At 33.5% G+C, this 20,399-nt stretch overlaps 1 protein-coding gene across 1 annotated transcript; it reads right to left on the bottom strand.

Annotated features, from left to right (window-relative positions):
• Positions 1 to 809: 809 nt before the first annotated feature.
• LOC129225199 (nucleoporin Nup43-like) lies at positions 810 to 19,209 on the bottom strand. The gene is made up of 7 exons (XM_054859769.1): positions 18,992 to 19,209; positions 16,552 to 16,683; positions 13,834 to 13,905; positions 13,589 to 13,751; positions 11,664 to 11,799; positions 2,970 to 3,247; positions 810 to 1,479 (listed from the first exon to the last, which is right to left on the bottom strand). Exons 1-7 carry the CDS (start codon positions 19,091 to 19,093, stop codon positions 1,289 to 1,291), a joined length of 1,074 nt encoding a protein of 357 aa, XP_054715744.1. The 5' UTR covers positions 19,094 to 19,209; the 3' UTR covers positions 810 to 1,288.
• Between the last annotated feature and the right edge of the window lie 1,190 nt (positions 19,210 to 20,399).

The raw sequence follows: 20,399 nt of genomic DNA, 5'->3' as shown, positions 1-20,399 counted from the left end.
TCTAGTGGGAGGGGGGAATGCTGTTAAGTTGCACGAGAGTATTTTTTCTTTCGCATGCAAACTGATAAAGCAAGGTACTGTGTAAAAGGAGAAAGATTTTTTTCTTTTGTTTTTTGCTGGAATTTTGTGCATGAAATTATATTAGAACTTCCATAAGCTTTGACTAAACAATTCGACTTGAATGGCTCCTGTTTTAGGAGAAAAAGGGGTGTTAACCCTTTTCTTGGTACCGGTTAGCCCCAGAACATCGAAAAGGAGTAGAAAAAATGCTTGCCACAAAAGCAGTGCTGAGAAAAAGCTTACCAGACACAGAAAAATAAAACAAAACTTGGCTGATTTGCTGTCCGCTATCTGGGAGTGTCCGTTAAGGGAGGTTTGACTGTATTCATAGTTCATATCATTTTCTTACTTATTCAGATGTTAAAACACTTTCTTATTCTCTCATTAATTCATTTATTTATTTACTTATTTCTCCAGTCACACATTTATTCTCTTATTTATTCACTATTTTATTCACTCATGCATTATTTTTTAAAATCTTCATTCACTCATCTATTTATTCATTAGTCTGATGAAAATGTTTCATTTTTCTTTCTAATGGCAAAAAGCAATGACTAGTTTCTCAAGTTACTTTTAAGTTTAAAAAAGTTTTTTCTTGTACATTTTCAATATCTGAATAAAAACACAGGTTGAAGCTGTAAGCAACGATCAACAATGATTGATAAATTAATTTTGATACCGCATAAAAAATAACCAGTTTTAATCACAAAAAAATATTTTTTAAATGTAGATAACAACAGAATCAACAATGAATTTAATTTTGTACAAATATCAAGGTTTTTCTTTTGAAGGTTACATGCACCTACTACATATATTTCTGCACTCGGAAAATTTGGCATTTTTGAAAATACAACACCAAGTTACATTAGTAGTTACAAATAAAAATTCAAAAAAAAAAAAAAAAAAAGGGTGAAAAATGAAATGTATATTAACACTTTAGCATTATATACCAGTTTTTTATGTAAAAAATTACTTGATGAATTACTCAAGTTCCACCTTTTCTTAACATTCGATAATTATTTTTGTCGACTAAGATAGTTAATTTGTTTTTACAAATGCTACTCTTACAATTTATTTTTACTGAATCTGTACATGGACGATTTTATTTAAAAAGTTACTTTTCTTAGTTTGAGAGATATTTTTTACCCTTTAAGATCCTACTTACAGCAATCATAGATCGCCAGTCCTATATATTATTAAATTAAAAAACAAAAATGAGGAAAATTATTTACACAGTAATGTCATTTAATATATACAGAGCTTCATTATCAGCTGACCATATTAAAACAGAGCCACTCAAGTCTAAACTATTAACACTTGTAAAAGGTTGTGAGTAAAGAGATGTAATTTCCAATCGGTGCTTGTTTGCATCACAATTTAACCAGGGATTTCCAACTGTTGCTTTCTTAGAAATTGGTTCTAGAAAGAAAAAAAAATGATTGTAAATGAAAATGTCGATGAAGTAAAATTTTAGAGTACTCTTTACAATAATATTGGATGGTACAGTTTGTCTCAAATTTGGCACATTCCATGTTAGGACTATTTCTCTAAAACTTATATCAAAACTGGGGGGGAAAAAAAAAACAATACCAAATCAGTAAAACCAGCCATCAAATTAAGTCAAAATTTCATTTAAAATTGTAAATAATAAAAAAGATTAAGACCTATATTAAGTGTAGCCAATCTCACCAATCGACCATGTTTTCGTGCAACACTACCTGCATTTTTTTTCTTGAAAGGTTTCTATCTTATTCTTGATTGCAATTTTGAAAAAAAAAAATGAATTAAATTTGTCAGAAAAACAATTCAGATCAATTAATATTATTTTAAAGTTTTTTTCCCAATACTGCTTATAATTTGATTTTTATTGAACAATACTTTTATATTTATCAATTTATTGCTACAACAAGATTTTTTAAAAGCATTTTAAAATTTGCGTTAATTTAATTAAAACCCAAAATGATGTGCAAATTTTAATCACATTTGAACATAAGAATCTTTCAACTATTGAAAATTTACTTTTAGCCTTCTGTTGGAGGATGTCAGATTGCAAGGAAATTAATACTACCCATACTATACAATATAAGCAAAAAAATTCAGTTATACAGCCAACTTGTTTGTAACGAGTTCTAGTTTAACAAGAACCCAGATTTAACGAGGAAATTGGGAACATTTGGTTGGTACAATGTTAAGTTTATGGGAGCATAACTCGGCTTTTAACAAGCAAACCCTGCTAAAAACAAACAATATTTTTGTGATTCATAGAATTCCCACTAATTTCTAACTTATCTTTCCTTGGAAAAACTCCCTTAATATCTGAAAGCTAACTAAAGTTAGTGATGAGTCTCAGATCCTGAAAAGAAGGGGTGAAGGCATTTAGTTATTTCTTTGTACATAGAGAAGCATTTGAAAGTTATATATTAGTTGAGGCCAATGTTATCACTTCCGAAATACTTCTGACAATATTGCAGTTCAAATTCAAACTAATGCAGATGAAAAAAATAATGAAAGCAACAGCTATAACAACATATGTGAATAGTTTGAAGCTAAACTACCCTCAAAAATTCAATGTCTTTTGATGAGCATAAAATCTTCAATAGTTTTTTTTAGAGCATATTTTCTTGAAAAACAAAAGAAAGATACAATAAGACATTTCAAAACAGATTAATGCGCTTTCTTGGTGGACCTGTTTCTTACGAACACTTGGTTATAACGAGAAAATATTGCTGTCCCTTTGTTCTAGTTATAAGAGGGTTCGACTGTACTATAAATAATTATGGAAGTGAAAAATGTTGCATAAACCAGTAAAATAACAAAAAAAAAAAAAGGTAAGATTACATGTGGATTTTTGTAACATAGGTGATTTATGTTGAGTGTTTTACCCACAGAAGGCATAAGAATTATTTTACCTGTGGGAGTTCCAAATTTTGGCACATTGCTTCTTAAATTTGAGGCATCCCACTGCCACAGAGATCCATCCATTGAGCAAGTATATAAGAAATCTGGATTTGTGGGATGGAATAATAGTTCAGAAATGGATGACGAGTGTCCCTCAATCAGAGAAGTGGGTTTTCGATCTTGCCTCATATCCCACATGCACAAAGAGCCATCTTCATAGCCGGCAGCCAGGATGTGAGGTTGCGTTGGATGAATATTCATACTTGAAACACCTCTCTGATCTCTTGATCTGGATTTAAATTATAATTAAATGTGAAAACAGCTCTTTTTTACACAAATATGTATGCATCAATTCAAATAAACATGTACTGAATTGTTGTAAAAAAAAAGACAACTTTAACAAATAATTATTCTTTGGGGGAAACAAGTATATTGTATGCAGGGGCGGCATTTCAGCATTTCATTTGGGGGGGTCAAGTTTTTTAAATACGAATTACCTCAGTATGGAAGCAAAACACATATCGGCTAACAGCAAGTAATCATGATATTGGGGGGGGGGAGAGGGGGGGAGGAGACTGCATAGTTAAAGAGCCCCCAGTTGTTAATGCAAAATTTTTTTTAAAAAATAGTATGTATTTTTAAAGTGTATCTATGAAAACATACTATGCATTGTGCAGCTGAAGTGTGTTTCCAGTGTTGCCAGATTGGGGGACATTTCCCCATTTTGGGGAAATCTGGTACTCTCTGGGGAAATTTTGGGGAAATGGGTTTTGAGGGGAATTCTTTGGGGAAATTTTTATTTCTTGGGGAAAACCTGGGGGAAAAAAAAACCTCAAGGCAAAAATAATTTTTTTCGTATTTAGATTCACGTCAAGAAGTAGTAGTTACATTGTTTGTATCAAACAGCGTTGGTTTAGCTTTGCTAAACTTTATGGAATTCGCATTTCGCATTATGTGGAATATTATGCGACGGAATTCGCATTAATGTTCTGCGTGAGTAACTAGTTGATACGTGAAACAGATAAAAATAAGTGTGATGAAGAATGTTTTTGGATAAATATATACAAAAATCATAGTTTAAATATACATACAGAAGCAGAGTAATAAATACAAGTTTAAAAAAATAAAAAAAATTGGCTATTTCTTATCTTTTGGTCAGGCGCTTGTATTTATGACTAGTGGTACCCGCATGGCTTTGCCCATAGTAGAAAATTAAAAGGTCTTTTGGTTCCCCCTCTATATTTACAAATAAAGCATGATGAATTTCTCGCCAATTGGCTTGCCCACGTTACGGTTCCACGTTATGATAGCTTGATAATTTACTCGTCCATCTTATGATAATTTTGCTTAGGAAAATGTTCTTAAAATTGGCATAGAAAAAGAAGAAAATCAGATTTTTGAAAAATCGCTTAAAGGTGTTAAAGGTCAAATTTCATGAAAATCAGCCGAACGGTCTAGGCGCTATGCACGTAACAGAGATCTTGACAGGCAGAGAGATATCCAGACAGAGAGACTTTCAGCTTTATTATTAGTACAGATAAAGAAAGATATTGATAAAGAAGACAAAAAAAAAGCGAAAATTGGAAGAAAAAAAAAAGTTGGGGAATTTTCTAAGAAAATTTGGCTATTTGGGGAAGAAAAAAAAAATTCAAGAGACAAAAATATTAGAGGAAGTCGATTCGTTTTCTGAAAATATTAGTGGAAAAATAATTTTTGAATTCAGGGAATTTTGGTAGAAAACATTACTTTTTGGGGAAAAATTGGTAGGGAATTGGGGAAATCTGGATTTGACCATCTGGCAACACTGTGTGTTTCTAGCAGAAGAAAGTGATGAACACTCATTAAATTGACATACTAAAGTATGAGCGTAACAATGAATGTAAAATACCAAGGCATTTTCTTGTGAAAATCATGCAGCAACACTACTTCACGGGCCTCTCATAACCATCGTTATTCTGAGCACACAAGAACGAAATATTTAGCCTATATGAGGAAATTAAGTCTTTCGTTAAAATTAACCATGATTCTTCATCGTTTTTTTTCTGTTCTGAAAAGGCTGGTAAAGGCTTGATGAATTTCTAATAATTTAAAAAAAGCGAAAAATACTTGCTCTTGTCTGGAAATGTGTCAAGTTTCATCAACCATTACGGAGAACCAACAAGATTGTTTTTCTTCAACTTTGATTGGCGATTTACGTAAATTGAGTTTGATCACTTTTTATCATTCCTCTCAAAAATTTGGGGGGTGCGACCGCCCCCTCTTGACCCCCCCTATTTGCCGCCCCTGATAGTATGTTGATATGGTGCTATTGATTATAGAACTAAGCAAATTCACAAATATTTTATAAAACAAACAAAAAACACCTATTTTGTTATGTTTTAAAGACTTTTTATTACCAAAATTGCATTTTGTAAAAATTCCAATATAATATAACAGAAAACAGTAGGTAGCTGAGTAAATTTCTGCATAAAAATAAGTTTTAAATACAGTTATACTGTGTTCGGCAAATCAATAACAGCAGTCCACAGAGAGAAAGAGCGAGAGAAAATAAGAAACGTTCTACCAAATTGGACAATTCATAATTTATACACTTGAGAAGAAATAAAATGGAGCACAGTTAGCTTAGGATTTTCAGACTTAACTAATTACTTTCAAGCACTCTAGAACAATTAAGAATATTTAAGGCACTTCATTTGTGCTTTCTAGTATCTGACATTTTAGTACTTGATTGTAAAATTTTACAGTATACTAGAGGACCCGACAGACGTTGTTCTGTTCAAACTTTGTAAATTGAAAAGTTAAAAAATTTCAAAAAAATTATCAAGTGTTTAAACCGTTCTGTTGAAAAAAATAAGTAAAAAAATGTTTTAAGGTGCTGTGGTGTCAGAATGCGTATATTTATTACAACTTGATTTATCTAATGCCCACTGAGTAGTTGTTTTATTAACTATTTTTTCTCCCGTACTCAATGGTTTGTTCCTCCAGCCATACTCAAAGGATAAAAAGCGTCCTCAGATATTAAGTGTAAAAATCCAACTACCCACCTAGAACAAACGGGAAATCCCGCTGCAAACATCCCCATATGAAAAAGAATAAAACAATCAAAAGGATATCGTTTAGAAAAATTATAAAGGTAAAAACAGTTCTCTGAGTAAGCGAAAATCACTTGCTCCCCCCCTCCCATCCCGATGTAAAATAAACATTCTTCAACTAAAATGACTAAAAACTCTTTAAAAACAAAAAAATTCTTTGCAATTTGAAACATTTCACCAAATAAACAAAAAATACAATAAAGTTACATTAACAGTAGCTTTAAAATGTAAACAAATGATCACGCAACTCTATTGTTTACAGCCAAAGTCACCAAGCGACCACGTTACTTTAATCCCAGCCGATCAGTGAGCGAAGCCAAATCCGACCGATTAGCGGTCCGATCTTTTGAACAAAACCCTTTTTAAACTTCATATATTGCCTAATTTGTTCTTTTTCACCAAATATAAAGATCCTTCACCGCACTGATGTTTTGTGTACCCTGTTGTAATTTATTTGAACGAAAATAAAATTTGTTTCGTCTTTAAATTCCATCATCTTTTCCTTTAATAATGTACTGATTAGTTAGAATAATCCTGAAAGTCTTCTTGACACTGGTGCCAAAACTCAGATGGATTTGAGCCAAGAAACAAATGTTGCTAGGTACGGTACTTTCTGATCATTTGGTTAAGAAAACCCTAAAGCATCGATCTGGTCACCACGGTTGAACTACGACGACAGAACACACGTCTTGAGTGAACCTTCCAGTACTTTACTTTAAAATATATCACGAGAACTAAAAATCGTTGCTTTTTAAGAAATGAAGGCTTCACACTCTCTCTATAACGTTTTATCTATTCTCAATTGACATATCATCGTAAGAAATTTCATTGCAAAAAGCAGAGCTGACTTTCTTATTGTCCTTTGGCAACGGGTTAAATATTTATTTCAGTTTTCGCTCAACAATAGGTTAAAATAAATATTAATCAATTGAGAGATATAACCATCCAATGTTTAAGTTAATTAATTAATTAACAAAAGCGTTTTCGATTCGATCCATCGCGCTTCGAAACCATGCTTGCCACAACTTTGTTACACACAAAAAAATTTGATCAAAATCGGTCCAGCCATTTAAAAGCCTTATGGTGACAAACGTACGCACAGAAGATTTTTATATATTAAGATATATATATATATATATATATATATATGTATATATATATATATATATATATATATATATACCGCATGACAACTGTTTTTCAATCACAAGTGGGGCAGAAAACAAAAAGGAATAGAGGTAGTGTAATATTTTTTAAATGCTAAACAAATTGGAGAATATGCAGCAGAAGTAAGATAAAAGCAAGCAATAACAAAAGAATCTTCTAAACCTGCCTTCCTCAAAAAGCTCCCTATGTCAAAATTTATTAATTTCCATGCCTTTGTGGCATAAATCCACTTTCCCCTCATGTTTATTTAGAATTAGATTTCTCAAAAATCGCAATATCTTGTGCAATATCTCATTGTTATTTCCAGATTTAATCCTCAAACGGTCTTTATCAACAACAAAAAATTTCTTAAATCAGTTATATTGTTCCCCACGTGTTAGGAGACAATGTAGACCAGGAAAAACCTCATAAGAAACAAGTTTTATTGGTATTCAATCCACTCCGTAAATGGGAGGAAAGAGGGTGCTGTTGATTAAATGGAAGCTCTTCCTGAGTTTTACTTTCCAGCCATGAAGAAAACTTACTTTGCTGTGTCTTCTAAGTTTATCATGCCCTTCTAGTGTGTTTCATGGGGCATGAGAAGATTACTTTGCCACATGAGAAATTGATGACCCATGAAGGGGTTAAATTGTTTCAATAGAGAATAAAGTAACTCAACAAGCTGACATACAGCTAACCTTGACACAGCAATTATTGAAAGATAATTTTCATCTCTAAAAGTACGTATTACTTATTGATGTAATTACTAAAATTAGCAAAACATATTATTACAATAAATCAGACAGTAAAATTTTTAGCAATATTGATGTAGATAGGTTGGGACTGTATAGAGGTAAAATCATATGTAGTCGGCAAAATAAAATTCGACTATTAGCAATTAGCAAGCATTAAACGATCACTGTTCACATAAAAAATAGTTTATGAAAAATAACTTAGATTGAGACATCACATTGAACTGGCTCAGTTGGTGATTTCTATGTTAAATTGAACTGTCTCCACTGACTGACATTCAAAGCATGCATTTTGAACTGGAAAATATAATTTTAGTGAAGTTTTAATTTACCTTGCATCAAAGATGTAAGTTTACTTTTCTTTATGAACTAGCAGGGCCGGATTTAGACTTAAAGGGGCCCTAAGCTACTTCAGGTATGAGTGCGCCATTACCTGATACAAATGCAAATTATTGGGGAGCCCCCCTCAATAATTTGTATTTGTGAATGTCATTTTTTAAAGGGAATAGCAAATTTCTTCTTGCTTTAACAAGTGTCACTGAGAATTGTAACATTTTAGAAATTTGCAGGCCCTTTGTGAAACTAAATATTAAGGCAAAGACTCTATTTAATATACTAAAAGATCTTCTCGTCCACCTACACTTATCTTTTCAAGATTTAAGAGGATTGCTTTGCGGTGCATCAAATATGAGAGGAGCGGGGGAGCTTGGGGGATTTCAAAAGTTGATTTTTAATTTATAGCAGTAATCAATGTATGTCCACTGCATACTCCAGGGCAGTAGATTGGGGGGTGGCATTAGGGATCAATGCCCTTCCTTTCGTAACATCGTAACTGTTGCTCTACCTATAAAATCTTAAAATTTTGAGAGAAGAGTACTGAATCCATCCCCACCCCATAGGTCAACAAAGGTGACCCAAAATTGCATTTTCAAGACTTCCAATTTTGAATAACTTCCTTGATAGAATTCCAAGCCCCATCCCTTCCTTTAATGTTATGAAATATAGCCTATAATATGATTTTAGTTTCAAAAAATTTTAAGGGGAAAGTCTTAGAACCTCACCTTTCTCTAACATCGTTAAAGATGGCCTAAAGTTGCATTTTCAGATACTTCAATTTCTAAAAATTTTGGGGAAATGCTCTGAATCCCATTCTTTTGCCTAACGTCATCAAAGATGGTCAACTGAGTTTTTAGGACTTAAGAGTTCACATTTTCAGGGAGGAACCCCTTAACTCCCTTTTACCAAACCTCTTTCTCAACCTCATCGTCTAAAATTGTGGTTTTGGAATTTCAGTTTCAAAAAATTTCTGGGGCAATGTCTTTGTACCCCCATCGTTACCAAATATAGCCTTAAAATGCTATTTTTAACACTTAGGGTCTTTATGAATCTCATGGGAAATCCCCAAACCTCCCCTCTCCTTAACATCGCCAAAGATTGTCTGGAATTGTATTTCAGATATCTTCTATTTCGAAAATTCCAAAGTAGTGTTCTGAATCTCATTCCTTCCCCTCATATCATCACAGATATACTACATTTGTGTTTTCAATAACAATAACATCACTCCCAAAATTTTTCCAGGGGATAGCCCTTTTCCTTAATATCATCAAACATGGTACTAAATTGTATTTTTGAAACTACAATTTCGAAAAAGAAGAAAAGGAAACGTGCAAAGTGGTATTTTCAAAGATCAAAAATCTAATCCTTTTGGGGGGGGGGGGGCACAGGAAATTCATACTAATATACTCTCTAACTCCCGAAGACATTTACACCGGAATGGTAAAGTTCCAAATTTTCTATAATTTCCTTTTTTTTTTAAAAAATTTTTAAATAGTAAAATAAGTGTAATCGCAAATTTTCCCCAATGGGGGGGGGGGCTGCCCCCTGGAGATGCCTGAAAGAAACACTGCCCCCACTAAAGCAGGGACCACAAGCTATAGCTTAGTTAGTTTGGAGGGGGGAGTCATCAAGTCATCGCCTGACCTCCTTAAGTGGCCAAATATATCTTAAAACTATATTTTTTGAGACTTATATTTAAAAAAAATCGTCCCAGACCCTCACATTAGAAAATTGCACATTGAACCCCCTCCAGAAGCAGAAGCTGGATCCGCCCTTGGATAGACTAGGGCACTGTGAGAAAATTCCAACACTTCAAAGGGTGCTGCAAATATGAAAATTTAGCAATTCTTGGCATAGGGCATTAAAACCTTTTAAAAGTAGAGACTTTTTTAAACATACTTATAAAACATTTTTATGACAAGGAAAATACTTTTGTTGCTCTCAAACAGGTGCCCGCTCCTAAGCTACATGATTGAATGAGATATACATTCATTTTGCTGAGTATGAATTACTAAAGGTTTGCCAAGCTTCCTGCCTTTTTCTCCTCTTTAAGTTATTTTTTTACTTTCATCATTGGCAGTTTGCCCATATTGCCTCACAGCAACAGTAAGACATCTAATTTCGAGAAGCTATCCTACTGTTGCTTTGAGGCATTTTTTTCTTTTTAAATTTTAAAAATATTTTTAGCGAAATACAAAATATTTCATGAAATTTACTCTTTTTTTCGTGAACATATTGACAGATGAATGAAAAAAAAAATCAGAAGCATTGATTAGAGATAGCAGGGTAAATAATGCACGATTTACGCATACATGGCTGCTCAGCTGATAAGGTTAAGCCTTTATTCTATACATTGTGGCAAATCAAATTTCAGCAGTTTAATGGAGGCAGTTACTTGGCAAACGTTCACTGTGTACTAATTGCTTTAACAAAAAGAATCTACCCCAGAAAACAAAACGTTAAACACCAGGGTACGCTCCTTCAAAACTCCTCCAATACTCCTTCATTTAGGAAATTCTTTTGAAGCGCCCTTCAAACTCCTTCATTTTGGTTTTAACTCCTTCAAAACTCCTTCTTTCTTAGTTCAAGACTACATAATCTTCTTCTATGACAATAGCTTAACATATTTCAATCGACAACTTACCTTCGGCACAAGGATGATTGTATAAGGGCAATTTAATGTAAATTAGTATATTTGTTTCATAAAGATGTGATTTACATATTGATCATAGAAGTTATAAAAGTTGAAGGTGAAAATATTATTAGATAACTAAGACCTTTTCCCAAGTGAAGTAAAACATGCTTAAATGGTGCTTGGCTTTTTTTTCTCAAGTTTTATGATTATTGTTTTTCTCTCCACCACACTCTCAGCAGCAAAAGTCAGGTTGTCTAATTATTTAAATATTTATAAATACATACGTTGATGTACTATATTAAGTGTGTGTTGAAAAAACAATTGTTTAGTAAATCACAGATATGATATTGTAAAAAGGGTCATCCACAAGTGATGTCATGCCTTGAGGGGGAGACGGGTTCATGAAATTGTGATAAGGGGAAGAGAGAGGGTGACATCAGTTATTGTAACAATATGTTTATAAAAAATATGACATGTGACAAGAAAAGTTATGTGAAGTGTGACACTTTGTGACACGGGGGGGAAGGCGGTCAAATGTGTTGAAAAGAAGTGAAACATCATTAAATGACAGCCCATTAGTACTCTTTCAAAATCTCATTTTACTCCTTCAAAACTCCTCCAAAACTCCTTCATTTTATTTCTGAAATTGAGTACGAATCCTGACACTTTAAGCATTTTTTCAGAAAAAAAGTAACAACTTGCTATACAATTGTAGAAATGTGAGTGAAATAAATATCAACTTACAAGACAAGCAGACAACTGGGTGTAGCCGCAGAACTGCGTAGATCCCAAACTCTTAAATATCCAAGAGAATTACCGACCACTATTTCTTGATGCCTTAAATAACTTACAGCTGTTAGAGAACACAGATCTGAGTGTTCTAAAAAGAAAGTAAAGCATTGGATAAATTCACAAAGTTTTAAACGCTATCGACTATTTCATGACCTTAGGAGAAGAGCATATTACAGGAATCTTTTTGGGAAGAGCTCAAATCAAATATTATGAGAACTTCCAAATTTTAAGTTTGATAATAATTCTTATTCACAATGAGAAGTTTAAAATTTGTTTTGGGAGGGTGCCAGGACCACTTCGACTCTCACCCTCCTTAAATATGCTCTTGTAGGACATAAATGATACATATTGACTGGATTTCATTAAAACTGGTATGGGAATGCAAAGAAGACAATCTTACATCAGAAATCAATTATTTCCCCTTTAACAGGTTGAAGCACTTTTGGAATTTAAGAAAAAATTGGGCATATATCTCTTAATTATTTTCTTATTTATTCAAAAGTAAAGATATTTCTTGTACATCAAGAATCTCACACACACACCATTAGTTTTTAATAATTCACATTAATGAGTTACACAAGGAAGTTTCACTAGCAAGTAAGGTTAATATTTTGAAAAGTATGCCTAATGTCAAATAAGATTCCCCCCCCCCCCTTACAGTTCCATTTCCAAGCCCTGAATTATTTTCAAAAATATAAATCTGAATTGGGCCAACAAAATTTGTAAATTGACATCAAGGGCGGATCCAGAAACTTTTCAAGGGAGGGGGCAAGTGATTTTTTTACATGATCTTTACTATGTATCCTCGTTTGCAAATATTTAGGACTTCAACTCTGAAACTTTACCAGTGGAGAGTCCCTCAAGGGAATAGCGATAGCCCCTACCTTGTATTCGTCCTTGACTGACATGCTAATTTTACTCAATGTAAAATCTTTTAAACATAATGAGTAGGTACAAAACTTTAGCAGCTATTTTGCATATTCAAAACTGCTCCTTGAAAGTAAAGAACGATCTAGTTTATCTACACTAACAGGGACCAAAGGCAATCCTGATGATTGAAAATCTGGATAATAAGGGCAGTATGGCCTCACATCGGTTTTTGAAGGGGTGCAGAGCCTGAAAGGTTGAGAATACCTAGTTTTGACAATTACTTCCTCACGATTTCAGCCTGCTTAGTGCAAAAAAGTTCTTTGTGGCATTGATAGCAAAGCATCAGCAGCTGTGACTGGTATTGGTGTCAAGATTTTAAGAACCTTATGAATAATTTGGAGAATAAACCTGAATGGAGGGGGTAGGGGGGGATTCAACAGAAAAGTTTGATTTTACCTTTAATATTTTATAGATTTCTTAACGAATGTGTCGATAAAACTCTTCCGAAACAAAAGTGTGCTTACGGACTTCCCTGATTGTACCAATAAGACCCTTCCCTTATGTATAACATGAATATAACAAAAATATAAACAGCATAACATCAACAAAGAACAAAATCTATAAAAAATTACAAAAACATTTGAGGAAAGAATCTCTTTCTCAATCGAGCTTACAAATGAAAAGATATTTGAGAAAAGCTTTTGTTGAAAAGCTCAATTTTTAAAGGATATAGTTTTTTTTTGAGGGGGATTTTGAAATTTCTGCCAATTTGTTGATTTTTAACATTGACTATCTAAATTGATCAAGAAAGTTGAAGATAGCTCCATTCATTAAATTTCTTGGACTAAAGCAAAAGTGGATAACAACAAAATTTTTTTACTGTTTTCAAATTAAAAGGTCAATTAGAAAAAAAAAGGCAAATTGAGCATATGGTTTCCAACATCTATAAAGAGCTAATCAGTTTTTGCTTGTTAAAAGGCAATACCAAGGCAAAGTCAAAATGTTACCGATTTCTTGTAGTTTGTGCGTAGCCACAATATTGAAAATGCATAATCTGCCATCTTCCCCAACAGTTGCAATATCTTGTCCTTTTAGAGCAATTCCAGTGATTGAAGCGGCTTTCTGATGAAATTTATGAACCTTTTCCCAGGTGTAAGAATGTTGGAGTCTCTATCAATACAACAACACACATAAATATTTTTCTCTAAGTACTACATTACCACAATAAACAGTTAATGATGCAAAACAATACCTCATCTGAGTACTTGAACATGGACAGGAACCCCATAGATGATGATGCAAATAATACTTCATCTGACATAATCTAAAAAAAATTAAACACCTCATTTTTAGCATTATGTAAAGATACAGCCTATAACAAGGATTAAAAATAAAACTTTTTAGCGAAAAGAACTTCACCCTAAGTTTAAGTATGGAGTATCAATTTTTTGGATTAATGAAAAAACAATTTTATCGTTTGTTTATTTAACCCTCTCCTTTTGTGCATTCGGACATTAAAACTTCGTGTTTAATCTACTTTCCCTAATACTGTATAAACTTTTGAAGTCACTTACTGTTATTTACAAAAATATCAAAATTTAATTAAGGATTAAATGCAATCAATGAGTTTGAAAACCAGTCAGCTCCTTTGTTAATACTCAGCAGACAACTGGTTTTCAGACTCAACGATTCAAATATTCTGTCTAGTAGAAAGGCATAAAATAAGAACAAATACTTAAGTACATGAAATACACCGCCAGCTGAGTCAATTCCAGCCGAGGACTGCTAGTTAAATTTAACTCAAAATACAATTTCTCCCCTTTTAATATAAATGTGCCATGGGAGCAGTGAGCAACGAATTAATGGTGTCTCACTGTTCCCTCGTTCCAAAATATAAACTCAATAGCTTCCACTGCCATCCTCAGGCAAAGAGAATGAACAATATCATACTACTGCTAAAATGAAAGCTAGTTAATAAGCTAATGTACATCAGTCTGTAAAGTTTATTTAACAGTTTAGAAACAGTACAACAAACAATGGATATATTTTGCTTCGATGGGTTCAAACTATGATGACATATTTGAAATACACCGCCAGCTCAGTCATTCCAACCGAGGACTGCAGTTCCGTGCTTATTGGCACTCATCAGCCCGGCATAGGAGTGACTGAGCTGGAGGTGGAAAACCTCTTAAGGAAACCTAGAGTGCCAAACAAACCGGTAGCTAATACAGAATTAGCACTGACCAGACGAGTGACCAAAACAATAGCTCGGTTCAATTCGAATATTGAAGGCAAGGCAGGTGTGTTCAGTAAGTTGAACCATTATTTCGGTCACTCTTCGGGTCAGTGCTAATTCTGTATTGGCTACCAGTTTGTTTGGCACTCTAGGCTTCCTTAAGAGGTTTTCCACCTCCAGCTCAGTCACTCCTATGCTGGGCTGATGAGTGCTAATAAGCACGAAACTGCAGTCCTCGGCTGGAAGTGACTCAGCTGGCAGTGTATTTTATGTATTTCTACCTCAGCCCTGGCTATAGTGAGGTAACTTACAGAAAATATTTAAGTAATATTATTAGCAATTAATTTCTATGCAAATAACATACAGTATAACCAAGATTTAACAATTGTCATGGGACTCAAAAAAGGTATCGTCAAATTAAGGGCATCATTAAATCAAGGAGCATAGACAATCAATATTCAAATCCGACCAGTGAAATGTATCATTCAATTGCAGAAATTGTTAAATTGAAGTAATACCCAAAGCAATTTTGATTTTAGTTTAATAAAAATTAGTTTAGACTCCACATTATTTTTTTTTTTTTGTAATTAAAAATAATTTCATCAAAATTTGAAATTTTTTGTATTTTTTTTTTTAACTGCAATCAAATAACAAGGTACTGGGAAGCCTAAAAGGTCAACATATTTACTTATCTATAGAGCTGACTTGAGCAATGCCTTTGAGATAATATCTTCGAGATAATGCCCCAAAGAAAAAGTAAAGAGCCAAATGTTGAACACCTGATTGTAACCAAAAAGGACACAAAAAGTATACACTGTACAGGTCATACATATCTCTACAAAATGAAATTTTTGGCTGCCTATACTTTTTATTAGATCATAAATACATATGGATACTGAAAAAAAAAAAAAATATTTAAAGTTAATTTATTCATGATCAAAATGCAAATTAAGATTAAATTTAGGAGGAAATTTGTTTATGTCTATGTGTGTGTTTATCTAATCTTTCCTATAAGGAAGTAATATTTAAAAAAAAAACCATTCATCTACATTTTAGAAATTATTAAAAAATTTGAAACAAAAAATCTCAATTGCTGCAAAGAAGCAAAAAAGTTGCACAATTTATTTCTTATGTGCTGTAGATAAAATAGGAAAAAGTTCAAGGAGAAACATTCTTTTCGCAAAATAACTTTTGCCCTTTTAGAAATGCATAAAAATAATTAGTAACAATATCTATATACACACGAAAAGAGCATTTAAAAGAAAATAATAACAAAAACTTTGCCATAATATTTTTAAAAATAGGTTTTTGCACTTTAAAGGAAACAATTTGGATTTCCTACAGGTCGAAATTTTCTGGCAGGGCAATTTTCACCTAGAGAATTTAAAACTTCTACAGAAGTCCTAACCTCTTATCCTGAGTATTAGTCCCAATATAAATTTAAAAATGTTTCAAAAAAGCATTGTACAATCTTTTTAAGTAAATTTGTTTAAAATCACTCAATGAGCAGGCCTAAATCTTGGTACCTGTACACCCTGCAATGCAGGAGGGGGGGGGGGGAGGGGCACGTCCTCAATAAACCCAAGAAATTGAAGAAAAAAAAAACTAGCACTAAGACTTGCTAACGTTTACAAATAAACACTGCTGGTTTCTAGAGGGAGCCCTACATATTCTGATCTAGGGGGGACCACAATTTATAGCTCCGGACTTGTCTATGGGGAAACATTTAATTACCTTTAAATCAGTAACACAACCAGAAAACTTCTGTGAAACAACAGCATATGGTTCTACATCAGCTGCAATATCTGTATCATCTTCATTTATAGGAGAATGTTCTGGAAACTTCCACACAGAAAGAGAATTTTCCTGTAACAGTTTTATAGCAATATATAGTTTTTTGAGGATGAGATACATATTAGAAAGATAAATGATACAAGTGCATATATTAGTTAACAGTAAAGAATAGTTTTTAAGGATGTCCCACACCCAAAGCAGAATACTACAAAATTTGCGACGTACGTCGCAGAACAGATGCCTGAGCTGCAGAACAATTCTGTTCAAATGCTAGAAGAAAACTCGGACAAATTTTCTGCAGGAATTTTACAAATTTCTGTGAAATTTCTACAGAAACTAGATTTTCTGTAAGTACCACCCAACTCAAGGTAGAATTTTGTATAAATTCTGCAGATTTCTTTAATTTAGAAGAAAATCTAAAATTCTTGGAAATTACGATAATTCTGCGGAAAGCTCCCGAAAAATGTTGAATTCGAGAAGTCATCTGCAAGAACTTTAGATTTACTTTGAACGAAGAAAATCTGCAGATTTTGTGTAAAATTCTATTTTGAGTTGGAAGATATTTACAGAAAATTGGCAGTTTCTGCAGAAATTTCATATTCTAAATCTGAAGATCTTCTGGTTTTTCAAGCGATTTTGGTTCACCTTTTCCCCTTTTTTTCCCAATCGATCTTCATCCACTGCAATTTCCTCCATAAACGCTCTGCATCTGTAAATATTTCAACTATTTAGAAAGTTTTGAAGTGTTTTATTTAATGTTGCTCTAACTGTGACTCATTTTATTTATTATTTTAGTAATTTATTTATCAACATTATTTTACTTTCTCCTTCATACCATGTAAAATTAACCAAAAAAAGGGGTTTGACACCTAGGTTTGGATGTTAATAAAATTTTGTATCTTTGCTCTTTCTACGCATTTTAGAAAGCATATAAAACATTTTTGGAGAATCTCGATCGGGTTAGGTTTTACAAAAATACGTAGCAATAGCGAAGTTAAAAAAAAAAAAAGAAAAACCCCTCCTGTATAAAACGAATTTGATTCAGGGCTCCCAATTTGTGGAATAGTTCACGTTGATTGTTTGTGTATACAATGCTTGAAGTACTTGCAGAACAATTTTGGTCAAATGATTTTAGGTTGCAGAACATCGTAAAGTATTCTGCTTTGGTGTCCCACACATTTGTGACATTAAATGATGCAAGCACATAATTCCATCCCCGAAATGATAAGTCTCATTCAACCTCTGTTCTAAAGTCACTAACATCCTTGTAAACTTTGGTTCGTCAAAAAAAAAAAAAAAAAAAAACCAATGAAATCAAACATTAAAACATAATGCTGGGAAATTATATTCATACTATGCATTAAAGTACAATCTCTAATCTGATTCCAAGGGCGCCCATATGCAACATTTTAAGGGGGAGGGTGTTCAGATATACTCCCCATGGTTTAGCAGGATGTTTTCCCCATAGAAACCGATTTCAGTACAGATTCGAGTCATTAAAATTTGACATTTTTAATAACTTATTCATTAATTGCTGGAGAAGAACTGTTTTTACATTTTGGCAAAGAAAAAAGTACTAAAAGCAAGAAAGTCCTAATTTCAAAGGGGGGGGGGTCTCAAGCCCCCTCCCCCCATATGGGCACCCTTGTCTGATTCCAAAACACACTAAGGCATAACATAAAGAAAGATACTCAAAAGTTACAGGAAAAGAGTATTACACAAGGTTGGGTGGGCAGGGCCGGATTTAGGGGAGGGCAGGCGGGGCTACTGCCCCGGGGCCTCCACAACAAAGGGGCCCCCACAATAAAATTTTTACAAAATATCCTTACTTTCACGGATCGAAAATATCGAATATATACATATATATCAAAATATTCAAAAAAAGATCAAAGTATCGGATATTTTCGAAAATATGATGATCTTTTCAAACCCTGATTAGGGGCCTCCACTCCTTCGTTGCTCCGGGGACTCCACACTTCCAAATCCGGCCCTGTGGGGGGGGGGGGGGGGGTGGAGCAATTACAGTTCTTGTAGCAGATCAATAGGCTTTGGGTCAGCGCTTTCATGTTAAAATTATCGACACTGGCCAAAATGTGCCATCCCAAAGTCTCCAACTCTGAGTTTCAAATGACTGTACAAAATTTCAGTCGTAACATTTGAAAGGTTCTCACGAACTTAATATTTCTGGATATTGTAAACTACACAACAAAATAACCACACCATATGTAAAATTTGAAAATATTTTGGTAAAACTTAACAAATAAATTTATATTTACCACTTTACAATACATACAAGTTTGAAAACGTATAAAATATACTTTAAGCCAAATAAATTGAACAATCAAGAATGTAAAAAAGAGGATAAACATTACTGGCTTACATCATCATCATATGAACCTGTTATAAACACCGATGTACTTTTAGCACGCCACTTTATTTTACTAATTTTTTTAGAAACAAACTTGACTTTTACTGAAGACATCACGAAATGAAACAAATGAAAACTAAAATGACAATTCGTGAATATTTTAATGACTGTGTTATACTGGCATTTAAAATTCGCTCACAGGCTCACAACAGAAAATTAAAAACAGTGCAAAAATGACTGACATAAGTATCAATCCATCAATCTCACAATATAGTCCAAAGAGCTAAAGACATTTGGAGTGCTACTGATGAAAGAGGTCTCTTATTCTTGGTTTGGGTTCAAGACTAACACTTACCATGTGACTCGGGAGTACTTGTCTCGCTGGGACTCTAGACCAAACCAATGGTTCCCAACCTGTGGGCAATAGGGAAGTTTTCGATTTTTCAATTTTATTTTTATATGATAGAGTACCATGTATGAACATCATAGGAGAAAAAATTTTTGCGATACGATAAGTAGTTTTTTTTTAAATTAATTTTTAAAGTTCAAGCCCTTGTGACGTCAAATGGCATAGGAAGTGACGTCATGCGCTCTTCCGATAGGAGAGAAACGCTAGCGAACCGGTTCCATGTCATGGGAGAAACCGAAGAACGTGCATTCGACTTCGAAGACGAAACGTAAAAGGCTTATCTCCTCGCATTAAACTCCTCGCTTTTCTGGAACATTAAACCTCTCATCCTCTCGGAAATATTCGAATATCATCATTGATATTATTTGAGGAAGATTATTTAGATTGTGCCGGCCTCCATAGTGTGTTCAAAAGGATTATTGAATTTCTAAAAAATAAAAATATCAGCGCGCTCAAAATGTCCCTAGCGAAAACAAAGGGATCTTCGGCGGAAGGCTGCCCATTCGCGCCCTGTGACGTAGCCTTCGTGACGTTTCAGAAGAGCGCACTTTTGCGCGTGGATTTTTAAAAATTCATTAAAAATCAACCACGGTGTTTTAAAATTCGGCGATGGTGAATTTTTTAGTTTTGAGGGTCAATTAACAATATCCAATAGCCAAAATATGAACATTTAATAGGTTGCAACTTCCCTATTCCTCACAATGGCACCATTTGATTCCCTAAAGAGGCGAAAAATTTTCGAGGGGAGATAGGGGACGACGAGTATTTAAGACAAAATGATAATAATAAAAAGCCTGCGAATATCGAAATTGAAAGCGTATGCAAAATAGGGGTTTTGATTCCGCGGTATTTTGAGATTGTGTGGAGCCAATCCCACGGGATCCCGTGATCTCGCAATATTGTCTCAATTCTTTAAAAATTGTATTTAATATTTTTTTGGGGTGGGAGGGGGTAATAGAAAGACTGCTTTCATTACTTTATATACTCTTATTGCGAATTCAATGAACAAAT

Source organism: Uloborus diversus, chromosome 1 (assembly GCF_026930045.1).
Source record: "Uloborus diversus isolate 005 chromosome 1, Udiv.v.3.1, whole genome shotgun sequence".
Classification (NCBI taxonomy): domain Eukaryota; kingdom Metazoa; phylum Arthropoda; class Arachnida; order Araneae; family Uloboridae; genus Uloborus; species Uloborus diversus.
The sequence above is the reverse complement of the archived record's forward strand: the minus strand, read 5'-3'. Positions and strand labels throughout refer to the sequence as shown.